General features: G+C 39.7%; 1 protein-coding gene across 1 annotated transcript in view; it reads left to right on the plus strand.

The window, feature by feature from the left end:
• MAL2 (mal, T cell differentiation protein 2) overlaps positions 1 to 12,064 on the plus strand; it is a 33,762-nt gene extending 21,698 nt beyond the window's left edge. The window contains exons 3-4 of the mRNA XM_089517873.1: positions 4,836 to 5,012; positions 7,753 to 12,064. Coding sequence (XP_089373999.1) covers positions 4,836 to 5,012; positions 7,753 to 7,824 — 249 coding nt within the window. The 3' untranslated portion in view covers positions 7,825 to 12,064. The remainder of the gene's footprint in view (positions 1 to 4,835; positions 5,013 to 7,752) is intronic.
• The last annotated feature ends 9,676 nt before the right edge of the window (positions 12,065 to 21,740 follow it).

Genomic DNA, 21,740 nt, shown 5'->3' on the forward strand with positions numbered 1-21,740 from the left:
GTGAAGGGATGCCAACACAGGAGAGATATGGTCAGAGCGGTGGGTGGATGTGATAATGCGTGCAGCTGAATGCTGGACAGAAATTAAAGGACGGAGGTGAAAAAGAGGAAGCCCAGCCAGGAGGATGTTACAGTAATCAAGTTGTGAGACCACTAGGGCAGTTAGCACCTTTGAGACTAACTGAAAGAAAGAAGTTGGTAGAATGAGCTTTCATAGACTTGAGCCAAGAACATGAGGGTTGAGGAGACAGTTGAGACTCTCATTCATAGGGTCTCTTTTTTGGGAAAGGGGTTGTTTTTTAATCAAGACTGACTGCGTGCAAATTTGGTTTGTGGTTTTGAGGGGCCCTTTCAGTCCCTCACATCAGGTAGCTAAAGCAGCCCTGGTCCAATTCCTAAAAATAAAAATAAAAAGTCTTCTGGTTTTAAGACAACGCTTTGGCAGCAAGCTCTATGGCAAGCAGGTCGAGCAACTGTGTAGGACAGGTGTGGTCCACATATTATCATTCCTTGCCCTTTCCTCTGCTGACAAGGGCTGATGGGAGTTGTAGTCCAGCAACATTCCTGGCACATGATATAAGCCTCATGAGGAATTGCTGAGAGGAGAGACCCAAATCTAAAGAATAGAACAGTGTTATAACACCAGTGGGTGGGGAATGGCACTGGAAATGAATTTTAACTGTGAATAAGCTTGTCAGCTTCTTGTGAATAAAGTATGTGCTGGCATATCAATCTTGAAATATTGTTCTGCAGTTTGTTTGTGTGCATGCATGCTCTTTTTTGCATGCACCCATGGCCTACCCCCCCCCTTTTTTTTTTTTTTTTTTTTTTTGGAATGGAAGCATTGTAAGAGGAGACTTGATCTGGAAAGTCACAAATGCTTACGGCAATCCAATTGTGTGTTTCTATGTCCGTGTGCCTTCAAGTCACATATTGACTTATGGTGACCTGTGAATTTCATAGGATTTTCTTAGGCAAAGAATACTCAGAGGTGGTTTTGCCAGTTCCTTCCTCTGAAATGTAACCTACAGCATCTCAGTGGTAAAATGTAGGCTTTGCATTCAGGGTGGTTTGTGTCCATTTTTTTGTTTTTGTTTTAAATTAAAATAGGAAGACAGCTGCAGACTGAGATGAATGAATGCATCCCCCCAATTCAAAAACAAATCAAAGCAGACTTCTCAGCTATCCTTAGCACAGTCACCTAGAGCTAATGTTTACTGACTTTTGTCTGATACAAGACACTGAATGGATATGGACTAGCACAAGCCCAGACCTGCTTGTAGTGTGGCTTGTTGCTAAAGCCTTGTCTTAAAAACAGTAGAACTGTTTTTCTGGATTAGACAAAGATCAACACTCTTTTCCCAGCACTGTCCACCCCTAGAGACTTCCAGTCAATCAACAGATAGAACATATTGGGATTTGGTTTTCTCCAGCACCTAATATTCCAAAATCTGGTGCATTTGCTCATGAAGAGTCTTTTCAGAGCTTGAAAGTAAGTGCATGTGTGTCTGATTAAGAAAGAGACAGAGGCTAGCTTCAGCTCTCCCAATGGCTGAGGGAGGCTGAAAGCTCTTTTCCAAAAATAAAAATAAAAAAAATAGCTTTTTCAAGCTGTGGCTCTTTTTCTATTATTATGGCACATATCAGCACCATACTGTAAAATGCAATCCTGCTCAGTTTCTCTCCCATTTCCATGTTAGTTTAATTTTTTTAATTCCACACAAAGATGTGTGTGTGTTTTAATGCACATTTCTCCTAATATCTGCATTTTCTGCTACATCAGCTCTACCAGCTCACTGAATGTATGTTGGGTGATGAATCTATTTGAGGGAACAGAGTTCAGCAGCTTGGGTAGTTCCTTAAAACACAGAATAGATTCACCACCCTACTGACATCCAGACTGTCACCCACAATGGGCATATTTTTTAGGATAAGGGTTTGTTTTGTTTTGCTAGTAAATTTTACTTAATGAACTATATTTGGTGCATACTTGCCTTTTTTTGAGCATGAGCTGTATATATATTCATTAACTGATGAACTGTATTGCAAAATGTAGAAAAGTGCCTATTGAATTCTGATTGCTGTGTAGGTTTAAGAAATGCAGATTTGGTATCCTTGACAGAGGTAGAAATAGTTGTCTGTATGCATTGATGAAGGAAAAAGTTCAGCAACTCTAGTCACTTCTTTCCAGTGAGATAAGGACTTTAGGGACAGGGAGTGGAAGGTGGGCTCTTAAACTCTGCAAAGAGAGGTCAGAGATGTGAAGCAGGTTTAGGGAAAAAAGAACATGACTACTAATGTTTTTGTAGAATGAATCTCTTCAGGCAGGAGCCAATCTATGTAAAACAGTGATGGCCTAAAATCTCAAGCTAGGGCAGGACAGAAAAAGTTTGCCTAGTCCAGGACTGTTAATGAACCCCTGGATTTCCCAACCCTCAAGGAATTTTCAGGAAAAAAAAGTTTCCAAAGCCTCAAGGAATAATGATTTACTTTAAGGGCCTTTTGTACCATTTTGTACTACTATTTTTAAAAATCCCAAAAGTCTCTTTTGTATTTTTGGGAGAGCTGTGCAACTCATGGACCTTTAGAAGAGCAGAAAATTGGCTCTCCAAACCGTTGAAGTTACTCATCCATAATATATAAATGATCTGTTTGAACAAAAATGAGGTTAAGATTTAGTTACTGCCTTGTGTATGTTGGTAGGCTGTCTTAGAGGAATCCGCATAGAAACATAGAGTTGGAAGATACCATCAAGGACCATCCAATCCAACCCCCCTGCCATGCAGGCATACAGAATCAAAGCACCCCCAACAGATGTCCATCCAGCCTCTGTTTAAAAACCTTCAAAGAAGGAGACCCCACCACACTCCTCAGCAGCATATTCCACTGTTGAACAGCTCTGTCAGGAAGTACTTCCTAACGTTGAGGTGGAATCTCTTTTCCTGTCGTTGGAATCTATTGCTCGGGGTCCTATTCTCTGCAGCTGCAAAAAACAAACTGCTCCATCTTTATAACCTGAGTTATAAGAGATCGAATGGCAGTGAAGTACAGGGGCACCAGCATCCTGCTCCCAGGGTTGGCCCATGGTTTCGTAGGGTCCTCATTGGGAGCCACACTAACACTATTTTATTTATTTTTTATCCTGCCTTTCTCCCACAATAGCCAGATGTGGCTGGGCCAGTGCTGGTGGGGCAGCCCAGCAGTGCCACTGAAAGGTCCTCAAGATGTTCTCGCTGGTGCAGTTGCCATTTAATTTCTCTACAATGCATTTAAATGTGTGTTTTCTTGGTTTTCCCGTTTTTAAGTAACAACATGTTACAAAGTTGTAATAAACTGGGAGCTTAATACTCTGACTTGTGTCCCTCTAGGAGAAGTTTCTCTCTTCATTACCAAAGTCTTGGGTTTTCACTTCTTCTGGTGACAGAGAACTCCATTGTAAGAGCTGCCAAGGAAGCAAGGGAGTTCCAAATCAGGGCAACTGGGCAAAGGAAATGAAATAATCTGTCTCCTAAATTCTGCACACACTGTACCACTCATAAGGATGTGTATGCTTCCTTCATCCATGAAGGTGCCAGAAAGTTGGGCAAAGATGGTGTACAGTAGAGCGCTTGACAGCCTAGAACATGAATGGTGGTTCTCTTAGTCCATATTTATTACAATATGCATATTATGCTGTATTTTAGTTGTGGGTGGTGGTTCTTACAAAGGACCATGGCTTCACTGTGTAAGCCACAGTGGAGCCAAAGAGCTGGGAACAGACTGTTTTTAGAAGTTGCTCAACAGACTAGTTTGCTTCTCTTGCTTTATGTTTTCGCTAGTCTACAAGAATACCCTTTTGTGTGACATGGGGAAATTTTGTATGACCTGTATATTGCAAGGATCCTGGCCAGTGCACTGCATCTCTGAGCAATTTCATCAGAGCGTAGAAAAGTAACTCTTTCACAACACAACTGCCCAAATTCCACAGACAGTGCTGGGAAGTGGCTGTGGATGAGGGACTGTGGGAATTAGTTACTTTTTCCATGCTCTGCATCTTGCACTGAGGCATATAAAATAGTAAGAATGCCAATATTTGTTTATTTTATTCTTGCATGCAAAAATAGAATTAAAATAGAATTAAAATCCATATATCAACATATCATTCACTTACTCAGAGTGGGAAGGAATATCCCACTCTGAGTAAGTGAATGATATGTTGATAGATGGATTTTAATGTGCTGTCTTGATTTTAAGATGTATTTTATATATGGAAATTGGTGTTCCATTTTTATTATTGTAAGTCCACGTCGATCCGTAGGGAGAGGCGGGAAATATAAATAAACTTTTATTATATTATTATATTATATAGAGACTAAAATGTTTTCATGTGCAATTTTAAATACACACATATTTAATCAAGTGGGCTTACTTGCCTATATAATTTGAAAGATGGGGAAAATCTGATGGTACTTGGTGGGTAGGGAAGCAAATAACAAATACTTCCTTAAACAAATATAGTTAGTTAAAATATCATTCAATTTAAACAGATAATGCACATTCCTTTTCCACACTTAATTTGCAGAAAAGGTTGCCTTTAATCTTTTTACAGCTGTGTCCATAATTATAGCCAATTTATTATGCCCTATAGAACAAGGATGTGGAACATGTGGCCCTCCAGATGTTACTGGACTGCAGTTTCCACCATCCTTTACCATTATCTGCTCCAGCTAGGGCTGATGGGAGTTGCAGCCCAAGAACATTTAGAGTGCCACTGTGTTCCCCACTTTTGCCTTAAAATACCAAATACAGATATTTTCACTCAGCTCAAACCAACCCTGTATCTTATTTTCTTTTCAGGATTTTCTTTACCATGCAGCCGTCTTTGTCTTTTATTTTGGGACCTTTCTTCTACAAGCAGCCACCACCTCTTTGCATGCTTATCCATTTAAATTGACCTTCCACAACATCTCCCACCCCACCATATATGAATCAGTTCTAAATGACCACGAATACAACTTGAGCATATCTGCTGCTGTAAGTATTACATATATGCACATTCTGTACTCAGTGAGGCTTCAAAAAAAAATTCAGGCAGGCAAGATGATGAAATAAGAGCCTCTAAATCTCTAAATTTTAGGAAGATGGTGTATTCCTGTCTTGCCTTAGTTATGAGTACAAGTCGGCATGGTACAATGATGGCAGACAATGGCTTAGGCAGCCTGATATACTGGATTAAGCTAAAACGGAAGGACCTTTGATAGCTCCAGGCAGATCACTTGGTCCAAGGTCTTGCATTCACCAGACGTCTTTCAAAATATCCTTCTTTGGGAAGACCTGGCTGGAGAATCATTGGCCCTCAAGATCTTTTGTGCTCCAACAGCCATTGGCCATTTAGCTAATTCTAAGGCATTTTGGAAATTGTTGTCCAAAATACCTGTCCTTCCCCCATTCTAGTGGGAGGTTATACCTTCCAGTCTACCTCCCCTTGTTCCTGAAGAACAGAAAGTCCTAAAAGGTTAGCCCTCTTGTGTTGTGCTTGAATTGGTGAGAAAGCAACAGAGAATGTAGACACCCTGGTTTAAAGGAGGGGAGTTTCTTAGATGATCCAAAAAATTAAAATTAAAAAATACAGAATCTGAAAAATGTCTGGTCCCAAACATTTCAGATAAGAAAGATTCAACCTGTATTACTAGATTTTGATTCCCAAGATTCTTTCTCTCAATCTGTAGAATGGATATGTCACTGGTGTTGGGATAGTCATGCCAAGCACTAAGAAGTCATTGCATTTGCACCTTGTGACTCACAGGTCACATGTACTAATGAGAAACTGAGATCTGTTTTCTTTTTATAAGAATAACACATAGGCTGCAATGCTAACCATTCTTACTTAAGCATGCTTTTTGAATTTAGTCAATCATGTGTTTGTTTAAACTTGTTTTTGGAAGAAATGAATGAGACAGAGAAAGCTGAGGGTTACATTATTATTTTCATATTACAGTATTATTACTATTTCTCCATCATGCACTACATGGCAAACATGATTCTTCTTCTCTTAGATTATCCTCCCCCACAAGTTTATCCTAGAAATAAGAGATGATGATTGGCCTAAAGTCACTTAGTGATCTGCACAACTGAGCAGGAATTGGAACCCAGATCTCCCTATTCCTGTCTGAAGGAAATACAGTATGATAAATCACAAGATATTTTGTTTTGATTTTAAAAGACTGATCACACCCCGTATAGTGCAGGGGCTCTGTTGCCATCAATCATCATCCAACCTGAGACTCTCAGAGCAGCTTGCAAAATGGAGAAAATCACAAATAAGAACACACATGGTTAAAACATGCAAAAGGTTATGATTAAAATAGTACTAAACTATCACCAAAATTCAAACCATTGAAATCATTAATGTAAAGCAAAGAATACAAGCAGTATAAAAGACTAAAAAAATTCCATTTCTTGCAAATATGCCTGTGAAGGGAGTGGATCAAGACACACACACACACATCCCAAGTTTGAGTGTGCTCATAGGGAAAGATGCAGTCTATCCCTTAGCCTGGCTGAAGCAACAAAGGGCCATGCATTCACCCACATCTTGAGCTGTTTGAGGCCCAGGAATCATCATCATCATCATCATCATCATCATCATCATCATCATCATCATCATCATCATCATCATCCTGCCCTTCTCCCAAGACTGGAACTCAGGGTGGCTTACAGTATTAAAAAACAGTACAATTAAAAGCATACAAAAATAGTTCGTCAAAACAGAATTAAATTACTCAATTAATTAAAACAAATTACATGTTAAAATATCAAATAGTTTAAAAAGATAAAATATTTAAAACACCTTAAAACAATATAACACCCCAGCCCATTCTTTAAAAGCTTTCTGTTTCGAATGCCTGTCTGAAGAGGAAGGTCTTTGCCTGTCAGCAGAAGGCCATCAAGGAAGGGGCCATTCTGGTCTCCGTGGGAATAGGAGTACCACAGTCTAGGGCAGCCATAGAAAATGCCCTCTCTCGTGTCCCCACCAACCATGCTTGTGATGGGGATGGGACGGAGAGAAGGGCCTCCCCTGAGGATCTCAGAGCCCGGGCCGGCTCATATATGGAGATATGGTCTGCCAAATAGGAAGGGCTTCCCCCCCCCAAAAAATAGGAAGTGACTTTTTGACATTTCTACTTTTTTTGTTGGGGGGGGGGGTCTGTCTCAGTCTAAAACAGGAGGAGGGAGTGAACTGTGGCAAAATATTTTTTCTAGTCCACCTAGAAAGAACAAGGGGCCTTTTAAAGTCAAGACAAAAGAGATGTATTTGGGGCATGAGGCATAGCCCTCTGTGATCCTAGGAAAGGTGTCTGGAGCCCCCAGATCTCCGGAAATTGCCCACTCCATCTTACAGGGATGCCAGTTGTTTGCCTCCACTCCTTGTATGTTTTGGAAGAAAGCAAATGTCTAGGTCTCTAGCATGTACTCTGTTTCATCTAAATCGGGATGATCCAAATGTTATTGGGCTTCAACAGTTAGCATTCTTTCCCTCTGGCTACATTGGCTAGGGCTGATGAGAAGTGCAGTCCAGCAACACCAGGAGGGCTGGAGAATTCCCGCCCCGATCTAAATGAAACCAAGCACAGGATTATCCCTTGGAGACATGGATCACTATACGTTATTAGAATGCTATGAGAACCATGGCATAGTAAAAATGTATAGATAGCCCAATTTGATGTTAAACTCACTTTGTTTTTCTTTTTTCTTTTCCTCCTCTGCCTTGCAGATTTTTGCTTTTGCAACAACAGTGTGTTATGGGTGCAGCACAGCCCTCGCTTTAAGAAGATGGAAGTTATAGCACTAGGAGAGAGACAGCAAGAGACAGAGAGCTAAAAAGCGTCCCATCTGCTTTGTGTTCCTGTTCAGATGATCAAACGGTGTTCAGTGTGCTTATCAAATAAGAGTGGCATTCCAAAGGATGATTGGAATACATTTATATTTTTCTAAAAATGTAGATATTCAAAAAAATAAAAGTCCATGTCATAATTTCTACCTTTTTTTGACAGAGGAAAAACATGTTTATTTTCAAGCTGTGTCGAATGTGCCACTCTGCTTTCATGGCCTCATTTCCAGCTTTCAAAAATGGAGCAACAGTAAAATGTTTTGGCCATTTTCTTTGGAGCCAGGAGAAATCCTTACAGTTTTTGGACCATGGAGGAGGTTTACCTTGACAGACATGATGAGAGCAGCAGTAACCTTTGTGTGCAAGATTTTTAAAAAGCAAAAATTGCTCCTTATCATGTGCAGCTGCCATCTTCCCCCTTCCTGCCCATGGTACATCTAAAGCCTCATTTCATGTGAAGAACATGGCAAGGCATCATAACCCCAATTAGCAGTTCCATTACCTAATAATGCATAAGCAGAGCAATTTGTTAAAGAGAAAACACACGTGTGAACCATTGCTGCTATCAGCATTTCCCTCTTTCTCTGTCATCTGCCCTTTCTCCCCTTACTCTCTCCATTTAAAACAAAATTCACATAATTTGGGGCTGGGAAAAAATGCTGTGCTGAATATTTTTGCTCACCTTCCATTTATTTATTTATTTAGTTTTTAGTTCCTTATTTTGATTGAACTACTACGAACATTATCCTCTACTACAGTTAGTATTATAATAAAGCTGAGTGAGGGATATCATTAGCAGACAACTGGATTTTTGGTGCTAAACTAATGTTTGCAGGATAAATTAAGAAATCCATGCAGATGTGTTGCACAATGAACACACATGCAAACACAGGAAGGCAGCTATAAAATGCTCAACTGCAACCCTTCAGGATGAGATACTGAGCAATCTCCATTCATTTCAACAGAACTTGCATGGAACATGAGTTGCCAGGCTTGTTATCAACATTCTTCTGTGAATCTGTCCCCTCTTGTTACCCCCCGCTCTACACACCTTTACTAATGTCTCACAAATTTGATGTTTCTGTTTAGCTATGATCACTATGAGCCTGAGACTTTGGATTTCCAAAATCCTGGCAGCCTTACCACGTGCCTCCTCCTTGACTCCCATGTCAATCTGTTGAAATGACTAGAGATTGTTCAGTAGCAGCATTTGGTGAATATGTCCATTTCCTGACACGTTTGCTCTTTATGTCTATGCAGGCTGGGCCATCGGGTTTTGTACTAGCTATCTTAGTGTAATCTTTTGGCTTCCCTTTTTTAAAAGGTAATTTTGGGAGAGGGGAAGTGCTTAACATTCATTCACTACATACAGGAGTCTAGCTGTGGTAGAGGGCTTCACCTGTAAAGCTCAAAGCAGTTTAGGGAAAAGGTTATTATTATAGCTCTAATGAGTGATTATAGCAGAGCCTGTACCATTGGCAGAAATCAAAAGTGTACCTTTGTAATTGATTTGTATTATTATTATTTCTTGGTTTAAAACAACTGAGAATATTTGTATTAGAGATGAAACCATTTAAACAAGACAATTACTTTAATTCATGAATCTCATAACTCACAGAACACAGGTTTTACCAATTTGATTTCTGTTAGAGCACTAACCTGAAAAATGTGTCCTGGATTGAAAATTTTATGTTAAGCTCTTCTTCTTTTTTTGTTACTCTTCTAGACTGAGCCAACATATTTAAAGCCCACTTTTAAATGATTACCCTGTGTTTTATTCAAAAAACACATTGCTTAGTTCCATAACCTGTATGGTTTTCAGTTCACAAAATGGATGCCCTGCCCATCTCAGTGGGTGCTGCATTAACACAAATCTTATGTGTGCTGTTGCTGTACAAGTCTTATTGCAATAATCTAGAATCCCAAGTTTTGAAAGCAAGTTTTTGCAGATATATATTTTTCTTTCTGTGCCAATATCTTTTAACTCATAATTGCTAATTTATAGTATATTTTCCTGTCCTTGTCTGAAACAACTTTAGCTATTTAAAAGCCTATAGCTTCTTATGTTGGTAGATATCATTGTAGCAAATGTATTTATATTATAGAACACATCTGATACATTTGTTTTGAGTGTGAAAATGTATATTTGTGGCTAACTGTTGTGTGGATTTGCTTCCTATGATGATAAATGTTTGCACTATTTTATAGTTGAGCCTCCAGGTTCTTGAATCAAGTGCTCACAGGTCACTATTGCATTTGTATTTTCTTCTAGTGCAAGTTCTTGAAAGAACATGCAAATGGATCTGATTTCTTGTAATGTCTCACTTTGTTGCATTGTAACTCCCATCACAAATCAAAATTACTGTATTGTTAAAAAAAATTGGAGACTCGTATTAAGAGGGATGCTGAATCCAGGCAAGACATGAGGGATTCCAACTTCATTTGGAGTGAAACTTTGATATTAAAAGGCAGCATCATATTGTCCAGACCTCCTTGAATCGACACATGCAGGACACTGTGAAGAATGTCTGGTACTTCTAGGGAGAATGGGAACAATATTGAACATGATTATTGGTGGCCACTCGGCATTTGATAATTTCCTGGATTAAAAAAGGCAGGGGCCCAGTTACACAGTGAGCAGCCTAAATATAGCAGTAATAACTTTGTAGCTGAAATTGCCAAAAATATAAAACAGGGAAGAGAACTATCTAAACAATAAATTCCAGCAGGCTACAAAAAGCTATTTTTACCAAAGCTATTTAAGGCTGAAATATTAAGCACATGTGTCCAGGAGAAAGAACCACTGAAATGGGTGAGACTTACTTGTAATTATATGACCAGGGATGCACTGTATGTTTCTTAGACCATCATGATACCAAAAGCTTTTGCACCACCTGATCAATTACTGTATTATGAAAAATGTGAACAAGTTGTGTTTCACATGGCACCACCAAGATCCATGGATAGGTACAGAACTCAAGAGGTCTGTAGACTGTAGCCATCAGCAGTTCTTAAAAGCTGGATAGCTAGGGCGGCTAAGTAAAAGATTGTGAGCTAAATATTATTTTGGAACTTGTATAAGTGGTGAATACCCAGTCCCAGTTATTTTGATGGATCTGGTTTATGGGGACTGAAATAGTTTTTAGGTCCAAGGTTCCCTCCCACCCCCTTCTCTTGCATAAAGCAGGAAAGAAATACAGAGAGGCTAAAGGTCACCCATATGAGGAACTACAGCCCATCCAAGATTATTATTTTCAGTTTACCATCTCACCCTTCTAACTCCAAAATTGTTTTTAAAATATCCTAGGCATGTGCCTTAAATCCATACTGGTAAAAGGGGGTGGAGGCGAAGGAGAGCAAGAGTGAGTAGTAGTCGCTAGCTCTCCTGCCTGAAAATTAAAAATGTGTTTGCAGCTAAATCAGACACCCAGAAGGAAGAAGGAATTACCATTTTAACTGTCTTGTCCTTTGGCAGGAATAGATTAGTTGCAGAAGCATTTCATTTTGGGGTTAGGAGTGCAAAAAATCAGTTACTAAAACCTCTGTGATGAATATTCCTCTGCTTCATAGTCCTGCTTCCAAAGTACTTGTACTTCAAAGTATTTGTGCCAATAAGATGGGAAGGCTGGTGATTTTTAGCAGTCTTTAAACTTGGAAATTTAAAAGCACAGGGCAGAAGCAAAGCCAGAGCTCAAGCAAGTTCTCTTTGCATGAATGTATGGCCATGCTAGCTAGAGGATTCTGGGTGTTGTGGTCCAAAAACATATTATTTCCAAACTCTAGAAGTAAAAATGCTTGTAAAAAAGGACACTTGATTTTCTCACATTGAACATATACATACATGTAACTTGGACAAGTAACTTTTTTGAATGACAGCTCATAATCCACCAGCAATTGGCTGTGTGTTGGGATGTGTAGTTCCAAAAAGTAATGATTTTCTCTATATGTCTTGTACTGGTTTATCATTCATGCATTACAGTCATTAATGCCACTACAATATTGCCAATGCCCTGGCATTAGACTGTCATTTATTTTCTCCAATTTGCATATTTATTCTTTGTGCATATCCAAACTTTGATGAATGACTTTTCCAATTTCCTGTCCAGCAGTATATATTGCAGAATTCAAAATGCTGACATTGCTTTTGTTTTGTATAACATGAACGTTCTCTGCTCTCCCTATTAAAAATTTATGTTCTGACCAACATTAAAGTCACCTAAATGGTAGTTACTGAAGTTACTGATGAATTCATGGTCAATATCAAAAGCAGGCTGTGTGAACAAGTGATTTTTTTTTAAAAGAAACAATTAGGAGGTCAAACTGAAAGATTAAAAGTTTCATCAAAGGTACAGATCTGCACATTGCAGGAACCTAAGCACAAGTTACCAAAAACAGAAAAGAGTGATTCAAACAGAGTAGTAAATTTTGATCTTGTGTTCTCTCACACACACATACAAACACAAATATATTCTAATTAAACTGTCAAGTCCCTATGGTCTGCCAGTTATGTTTTAAACTTAAAGCAAGGATTTGCATTTATTTTCTCTTACTCTATTTGTAAAATCATACTTCACCTCAAGTGTTATAAGTGCAAACATAGGTTCTTAAGTACTTAAGAAATCACTTGCAGGGTCAGAACAAGGTCTATCTAGCCCAAAGCTTTATTCACATACATTCCACTTCAAGAACCTCTTGAGCTTTTCATATGCTGATCATCTGTGTCCATGAAATAAATGCATTTGCACCTTTTAAGTGCACTCTTCAGTGCAGGAAGACCGGTTTAGGACTTTTCCCCCAACCATCCTATGAATTTTGTTTCAGTTTGGGGGTTTTAAATCAGAATTTACCAACATTCAGAAAGTTCTTGATATACAGAATGGAAAGAACAAGAATTTTAAAAACCCAGCAACCGTCAGATGTGGGGAAAACTGGAACATATTTGTCCCAGGTCTCTCAGTACTTAAAATATCAAATGCCAGCCTATTCAATCATGTTAGTGATGATAATTTGGGTTTGTCAACTGTTTTTTGGGTGAGGGCTCTTCATCTTTTAAAAGTACTTTAAGAGAAAGCCAGTGTGGTACAGTGCTTTGGGTGTTGGACTAGGACTACAAGAGACCAGGGTTTGAATCCTCGCTCAGTTCTGGAAACCCAGAAGATGACCTTGGGCAAGTCATACTCTCTCAGCCACAGAGGAAGGCAATGGCAAACCTCTGAATCAGGCTTGCAGGAAAATCCTAGGACAGGGTTACTTTAAATTGGGAATCTAGTTGAACATACATAATAATGACATCTTTCAAGAGCTATGTGGTTAAAAAGGTACAATATGACCCTCTCCCACCAAATTTAGCTGATGCAAATGAGAAAGAATGTTGTTTCAGTTTGTTTCCCAGAGAGGCCAATGAAATATTTGAATGGGAGCCTAGAAACAGGGCATTAACAGAAGAACATTTTCCCAGTTCTGGTGCCCAGCAACTGGTATGCAGGGTCAGACTCCTTTTCTTACAGGAGCTCATCTGTAGTCATCATGACTAGCCTCTTTCTCTGGTTTAAAAATATTGCACCGTCAGTCCATGAATAACAAGCAGGGGCAGTACATGATTTCCCTATCTGTGGGGTGGTAGATCTGCTCAGAGTTTTAGGCTGCATCAACACTGCAGAATTAATGCAGTTTGGTAACACTTTTAACTGCCATGGCTCAGTGCTATGGCAATCAGGGATTTGTAGTTTTGTGAGATATTTAGCCTTCTCTATCAGAGCTCTGGTGCCACAACAAATAACAAATCCCAGGGTTCAATAGAATGGACCCATGATAGTTAAAGCGGTGTCAAACTGCATTAATCGTGCAATGTAGATGCAGTCTTAAACTGCATGTTAAAGGAGTTGTCCAAGCTGCTTAATTTTATTTCTAAATAGATACAGCATCCTGGACAGCTCCTTAAGTTAAAGCTAGAACCCAGAGTGGATTCACTGCTCCACTGAGCACAACCCCAAATTAGTGAAAACCTTTACCTGAGATGCTGAACAGCATAGTAGATAATGCAGTGGGCCCTTGGTATCTGCTGGGTTTTGGTTCCAGGACCCCCCCCCCCCCCATGGATACCCAAATCCATGGATGCTCAAGGCCCATGAAATATAGTGGCATAGTAAAATAGTGTCCCTTATATAAAATGGCAAGATCAAGTTTGCTTTTTGGAATTTATATGTTTTAAAACAGCGCACAAATCTTCCTTCTATTTTTTTAGAGCATGAGGACATTCTGCTAGATGAACGATGTTTCCCCTCAGGTTTGGGTGAGAGGAGTGAAGGTCAGGCCAGGAGAAGTTATTTAATAAAGTATACTTAACTAAATTGCTGATGTAGCAGTCCAGCCATTATTTTTGCACAGCACAAAAACACAGAAGCACACTCATCCCTCCACATTTGCACCTTTGCTTCTTGCAGATTTGATTATTCACAGATTTTATTAATATATGTTCTCTAAGAATATCTAGGTCCTCCAATGCAACTCTATGGTCAACTTTAACCAAAAGTCACATTGAAGGACCTAGATCTTCCTAGAGAGAACACGCCACTAGGCCTTTGTAGCTCCTCCAGTGCAGTTCTATGGTCAATGTCTGGCAGACAATGGAGGACCTAGAGATTCCTAGAGAGGTGTTCTCTCTCAGGTAAAAACATAGTGTTTTTGTTATTTGTGTTTTTTCCACATTCACGGGGGTCCAGTGCCCCTAACCCCAGCGATTTGGAGAGACAAGTGCACTTCTAAAACTGTAACTATAACAAGAACTGACTGCTTTGGGTGCCTTGGAATGATAACAAAGCACTTTTCAAAAGGAACTTTCCAGGATCTGGGAGGATGGTTGAGTATTAAATCAGTAATATGTTCTTCCCATTTAACAACATTAGATGGAGCTCTAACCTTAGCTGACACTTCGTGATACACATTCTCTGTCGTTTATAGGAGACTGTAAAAAAAAAGAGTGAAGATACAACAGAGAGAGTTGAAATAGAGGGGTGGAGGGAGAGACAAAATAAAACATTCTTTAAATTATGTTCTGCATTTTCTCCTTAATTTTCAGGTTCAAAACTGTTCAATATTTTACTTGATATTATTGTTATTATTATTACCACCATCCTTCACTGACTGCTCATTGTTAAGACAATCACTTGAAGAGGACTGTCTGAAGAAGTGTGTTACTGTGTTGTAAATCTCCTGTTGAGTTTTACGCCTATAATGGCTTCTTCATATGTGCAATGTTCATTTAACGATTATACCCATCGAGGGATAAACAAGTATATCTGAAATTATCAGACCTTGAAGACTTGCTGCTGTGCTGGGAGAGACGTAAAAGTTGCGTCTGTGATGTTAGATCTCTGTTAAGGGTCAGACTGGGCATGATTTGCACAATTCAAAAATTGGTGTGAGTGTTTTTAAATAAGGCAACATGCATTGGGGAGCAATCTGGATTAAAATCCTGGGAAGCAGGAGAGGAGGGCTTGAACCCTTTGCCTTCTGCTACAGTCTGAATTCAGATCCAGAATTTGGGATGGGGACACTCAGAGCATGGAAGAGTTATTTTGCATTACCTTCCCAACATGATCAAAAGTGACTGGGATATTCTGGGAACTATTGTCCAAAATAGCTTGGTGGTTGTTGCATGTAGTGATATGCAACAACTGCTAAAGACATTTATGGGTGTAAGGTGAACTTAGGCTGGTAGATGTCTTTTTTTTTTTTTTTTTTTTGGTTGTTACAGATGTTGGTATTATATTTGTTGTTGTTCATGTTGTTGTTTGCCTTCCTCCCTCCATAATATGCAAAGCTGCACACACACACACACACACACACACACACTGCTGTGTTGTAATTCCACATACACAGCCCAGCCATTCCTATGCTGGTGGAGAGCAGAGGAAATCAGGGAAGCAACTTAGGGAGCTGTGCATATTTAGCCCAGAGAAGGAAAGACTGAATTGTAATTAAGATGGTCATTATTAAATACCTGAAGCGATGTCATGGAACAGATGGAACCATCCTGTATCCTGCTGCTACAGAGATGAGAACATGAACCAATGGATTCAAATTACAAGAAAAGAAATTCTACCTAGACAATTAGGAAGACCTCTTTACAGGAAAAGCTGTTTGACAGTGGAATAGTCTACCACAGAGAGTGGTTGACTCTCCATCTTTGGAAATCTTTAAACAGGTTGGATGGCCATCTTTTTTTGGAGTGCTTTCGGTTTGTATACATGCCTGGCTGGGGATTTGCCCAGATGGTCCTTGCAGCTCCATCCAATTCTATTACTATGGAGTTTATCACATGGGGGGAAACCCATGCAAAAACGGGATATAAAAGCTGGAAAAACCCCACAAAAGTGGGTTAATTTTCACACACATCATTGTTAAAGGGGTGTTAATCCGAACGGAAAGTAGACAAAAGCCACTCTGTTTTTCCTTCAGGATTTTCTGAAAGTAAACAGGAGCGGCTTTTGTCTGCTCTCTGTCTATTTTTTGTTTGAGTTAACGCCACTTTAACAAGAACGTTGTGTGAAAATCAACCCACTTTTGTGGGTTTTTTCCAATTTAAACCCCCGTTTCTGCACAGGATTTCCCCAGTGTGATAAATTCCTATGACTCTGTAATCCTTTTCACTGAGACCTCTATTATTATTATTAAGATCCTAATAATAATAATAATGATTATAATTATTAATATTAATATTCCGCTTAATCTCGAGGAATCCAAGTGGATTACAGCAATAAAACAAGATACAATTAAAAGAAAAAAGCATAGGTGGGAAGTGTCCTCAGTTCGCTTCTGAATTTGGAAATCCAGCCAGCTGCTTCTCCAGTTCCTTCACACTTTCCACCAGCAACAGGATGGCTGTGTGACTATTTCAGAGCCACCGTGAATCCTGGGGTGGTAACAGGGAAGCCATAGCAAAATCTCACGTGCAAAACTCTTCACTATGCTTGGTCATGTAGGGTCTTGATCCAAGTCCCAACTAGGACCTCAGAGGGAGTTGCCCCTCCCTTGTCTGAGCTCAAGGAAATGCACTTATGATTTCCTTTTTAAAACCATTCACCAACAGAAGTCAACAGAAGCAAATGTGAATACTAAATATGTGGTCACTTTCTTGGACAACAGCTCTCAGAATATCCCAGACACTATTGGTCATGTTGGGGATGGAGATGAGTGCAAAAAAAATCTCTTCATACTCTGAGTCTCCCCCACCAGTCTGGATCTGGATCCCCTCCTCCTCTTCCTCCATTGTTGCTATTGTGTGCCTTCAAATAGTTTCCAACTTATGTAGACCCTAAAATAAACCTGCCATGGGGTTTTCTATGCAAGAATTGTTCAGAAGAGGTTTGCCATTGCCTTCCCATGAGGCTGAGAGACTGTGACTTGCCCAAGGTCACCCAGTGGGTTTCATTTTCAAAGCTAGGAATCGAACCCTGGTCTCCAGAGTTGCAGTCCAATACTCAAACTATTATGCCAACTAGCTCGCTATGCATATCCCACTTTTTCCCCAGCCTGAGACTCAAGGCAGTTTGCAACAGTTAAAAGAAACATTTAATATCATTAAACTAGAGGATGGCAATGACAAACCTCCTCTGAATAAATCTTGCTAAGAAAACCCCATGATAAGTTCACCTTAGGGTCACCATAAGTCAGAAACAACTTGAAGGCACACAACAACAATAGTCACAATATAAAGCCAATTAAAAACATATGTATTAAAACAGCAAATAAACAAAACACAGCTAGACAGTAACATGATCTTGCAAGGCCCAGTCCCTTTGCGCAATTAGTCCTCAAAGGCCTACTGAAACATTAATGTTAATATTAATAATATATTAACCTGTCTGAGGAAAGATGGGTTTGACTGGCACTCCCCTTGCTATCCCAGAAAGGACTTCCACATCTTGGGAACAGTCATCAAAAAGACCCTCTCCTATGCTCACACTGGAAATATCTGTGAAGGTGGTGGGACAAAGGCCCTTCACAAAGCATCTCAAAACACAGGGTAGGCTCATATGACAGGGATTTGGGGGATACAGTCCTCAGAATAATGTTAAATCTTTTAAATAGCCACTCACATAATTGGTGGCTGCATGGATGGAATCATGTCTCTTTTGGCCCACAGCTTGTTTTGAGTTCAGAGCAGAAAGTACCAACAATGACCATCCTGTTATTTATACTGGCCATTCCCAAAACTGCTGATGATGTAATGCAAACATTCTAGACACAAAGTAAGTCTATTAATGAATGTCATTGGATATAAACAGTTCTTTTGCTTGATTCAGAGCTTTGGTGATAGATTAAAACTTTCTAATTAACTGTGAAAGCAAAATTCTTCAGCCAAAGTTCTTTGCTCTGTTAGAGTAGACTTGCACCCCCTTGCATTTGTAAGAGGGAGTCCAGAACAAGTGAGTTTTCATAAATTTTCATGAGCTTAAATTTATTCAATTCTTCTGGAGGTACATCCATGAGTGCATTAGGATAAATAGCCATTTTGGTTAAAATAAATAATCTATTGAACTGGGGAATGAAGAGAAGCAATGCTGTATGTGTGCGTGTGTGTGCGGACACACACATGACTCTGGAGACCAAAGTTCAAATCCCTGCTCTATTATGGAAATCCACTGGGTGACGCTGGATAAGTCACACTCTTTCAGCCTCAGAGGGAGGCAATAATTGGCAAATCCTATCTGAACAAATCTTGTCAAGAAACCCTCATGTCAGGTTTTCCTTCAGGTTACCATAAGATGGAAATTATTTGAAGGCACACAATAAGTGCGCATCTTACATGTTTTGGCTTTAGTCAGGCCCCTCTCTTCTTTCAATTTTACATTCTCCCCACACTCACCCCATTAGTTTGGGGTCAGTTCCTTCATTTAGAAATGTAGAACCATATCACATTAGAAAAGAAAGATGAAACAGAACAAGATACAAGTGGCTTTTTCCTTTTTGCTCTGTATGCCATCAAAGCACTTCCATTCTCTTCCCAAGGGAGATGGTCATAAAAGATTGTCTTTTGTTGTGCTGGAGAAATCTGTTTGGCAAAAAGCACACTTTTACAACTCTCTCCCTCAAGAAAGAAAAATAAAAGTGCTACACCATGCAAAGAGGCAAGGAGAAAGCCGCTTCTGCCCTGCTTTGTTTCAGCTTTCTTTCTCATGTGACAAGGCTCTTAGGCTGTCATTCAGTACTCAAGTTACAGCTGTAAGAACACACAATCTTACTGTAAAACTATGTAAATGCTATTTCAGCCCACCTTAAGAGCCAGCATCTGGATAAGGTGAAGATGGCCTGTTCAGGTTCTAGTCAGGGTGTGTGGAAGAGAATTTTTCTGTCCTTCTCCTGCTTGGGATAATTGTGGGATCAAAAGTAAGCAGCCCTCTAAGGATCTCAAAACCAATGCAGACTAATACTGAGAGATACCATACTTCACATGTGTGATTCTAATGTAGTTACTTCTAAATTTGATGAAAACATCTGGGGAACCAGTAGGTAAATCCCCATCTGGGCAACCAGGAGTGGTTTCATGCCCCAAAGCACAGTGAGAGCTGGATCCAGACCAACATCCGCATGCACCGTTAGGATTCTTTGTGATATAACCCCTTCCTATGTGCCCCTGGGAATATATGGGAATGTTTTCCATGGAGATATAAACACGGAAAACTTTACAACAGAGTGGAACATCTTTCTATGCATCTGTGGCTGTTTCCAGAAAGATCAATGAGCAGATTGCTGATGGGATGCTTGCTGGCTTCTGTCCATTTGTCTTCCCCTCAAAGCCAACCTAGAGTTTTCATTTGTGAGAAAAAGATTTCAGTCACTGCAAACTGTTTCAGTGAAAGAAAACTTGGTGCTGAAGACACAGCTGCAACCTTGCAACAAGGTTATATGTATTCTGTTGTAGCTTTATCACAACACATGCTTGTAGAAACTGGTCTGGAGTAAAGAAGTCAGCTTCCTAAGGGTATTAGACCACCTTTCTTTATCAGGTTTCTAGCCCATAAGGCTGTGAAGTATGTGTCCAGTTTGCTGCTGTTGTTGTTAGCTGCCCTCGAGTTGGTTCCAACTCATGGCGACCCTGTGGATGAGTAAGGTGATAGGATGCAGCCTTGCCTGACCCCTTTGCTTATGGGGAACCCAGCAGACATGTAAGCTAATATCACAACATTCCTACCAGAGTTATTGACACCTGTAGCCTCAGAATATCCATTCTTTGTTCAGAAAAGACACATCACTAGGCAGCTCAAAGTCAGTCTTCATCTTTTCCTCCTTCACCTGCCCTAGGTAGGAGTTGGGGAAATAGTAGAAGGAAAATGTAGTGTTAGCGAGCATTTCACAAGCACTCATATGGAATACGTTCACACATATTATTTTATATCTTACATGTTTTCTATGTTGGATGTCTTTTATGCATTCATGTGGTTTCCAAACATGCTCCTAGAACATTCAGAACAGATCCAAGACCTTTTCGGAGGCACCACAAGGATGCTCATTCTACTCTAGTAATATGGAGTGAGACCTTACCATGCTAAATCTTTTTCAGAGATGGCAATTGGGCAGCCCTACAGAGCTTGTTGAGCTGCCACATCCAACAATACAAGACAGTGCAGCCGATGGTGAGGAATGCTGGGAATTGCAATTCAACAACATCTGGTGGGCTGCAGAATTCTCACTCTTGCTTTTTATTAATTCCAACTAGAGGAAACCCTTTGGATCAATGATAATGTGATAAGTCAAAACTAATTCTGCTGATCCAATGTAGTTGGCACTAACACTATTATCCAGACAACATAAATCAAAATTTCAGGGCATGGTGTCAAACTGAGATTGGAAAAACATGGCTCAAGGGCTGCATTTTGTCCCTGTCACTGCTACTGCTGAAATCAGTGGGGCTACCACCATCACTGACACAAACTTGGCCCCAAAATTAATGCTGCCATCAAAAGGATCCATTTCCTCCTCCCAGAAGGGAAACAATGTTGCACACATTGCTATTCACCACAGAGTAATAATACAGTTGCTGGTGAATTTTGTTGGCAACTCTGGCAGTGGGAACAATCTTTGTGGCAGTCACCAGTTTTATGTGGCAGAGGTAGTGGTGCAGCCCCATAGTAAATTTGTGTACAGGAGGGGCTAATGTAACCCCTCTTGCAGGAACAGCTGGTGGATTATGTCAGAGGTATCCACTTTGACTTTTATTCCAACTTCAAAGGTACTTCAAAGTTCAGGACCTTATCTCCAAAATAAGGAAAAAAAATGTTGAATAGGTTCACCAACATATATTGTTCCTTTAAAGTCTGCAATAAAATCTAAAGTCAATCCATCACACTCTTGATGTTGAAGCCATTGGTTGCTGATCAATGGGAGATTCTAATGCAGCCTTCCATGTTAGGAAGTCACACAAGGCAGCAACTGTAAAGAAACTTGAGTCTTCATTAACTTTTTTTTTCAGAAGGAGCAGCAAGAAACTAGCAATTTTCTTCCCCCTACAATAAGGTTTTTGAAAACTACACAACTTTCAAAGCCTATTTGCAATTTGGGACATATACCATGCAAAATTCACTTGTAGATGTTTTGCACAGAAAATAGCCTTTTCTGCACAGGAAATAGCATTTTATGTATATAAAATAATATTCCTGCTTAGAAGTAGGGTTTTTTTCAGAGAAATTGCTGTTTCCTGTGCAGAAAAGTTATTTTCTTTGCAAATCACTCATGTATCAATTTTGCACAAAACAACTCCTCAATTATAGCATTTTCTGTAGATGAAATAAGATTTCTATTCAGTATTAATGTTTTCTGCACAGAAAATGGGTTTTCCTCCATGGAAAATGATACTCTCTGCACGAAAC

Source organism: Sceloporus occidentalis, unplaced genomic scaffold (assembly GCF_023333645.1).
Source record: "Sceloporus occidentalis isolate IW3139 unplaced genomic scaffold, rSceOcc1.0.p SCAF_3, whole genome shotgun sequence".
NCBI classification, from domain to species: Eukaryota; Metazoa; Chordata; class Lepidosauria; order Squamata; family Phrynosomatidae; genus Sceloporus; species Sceloporus occidentalis.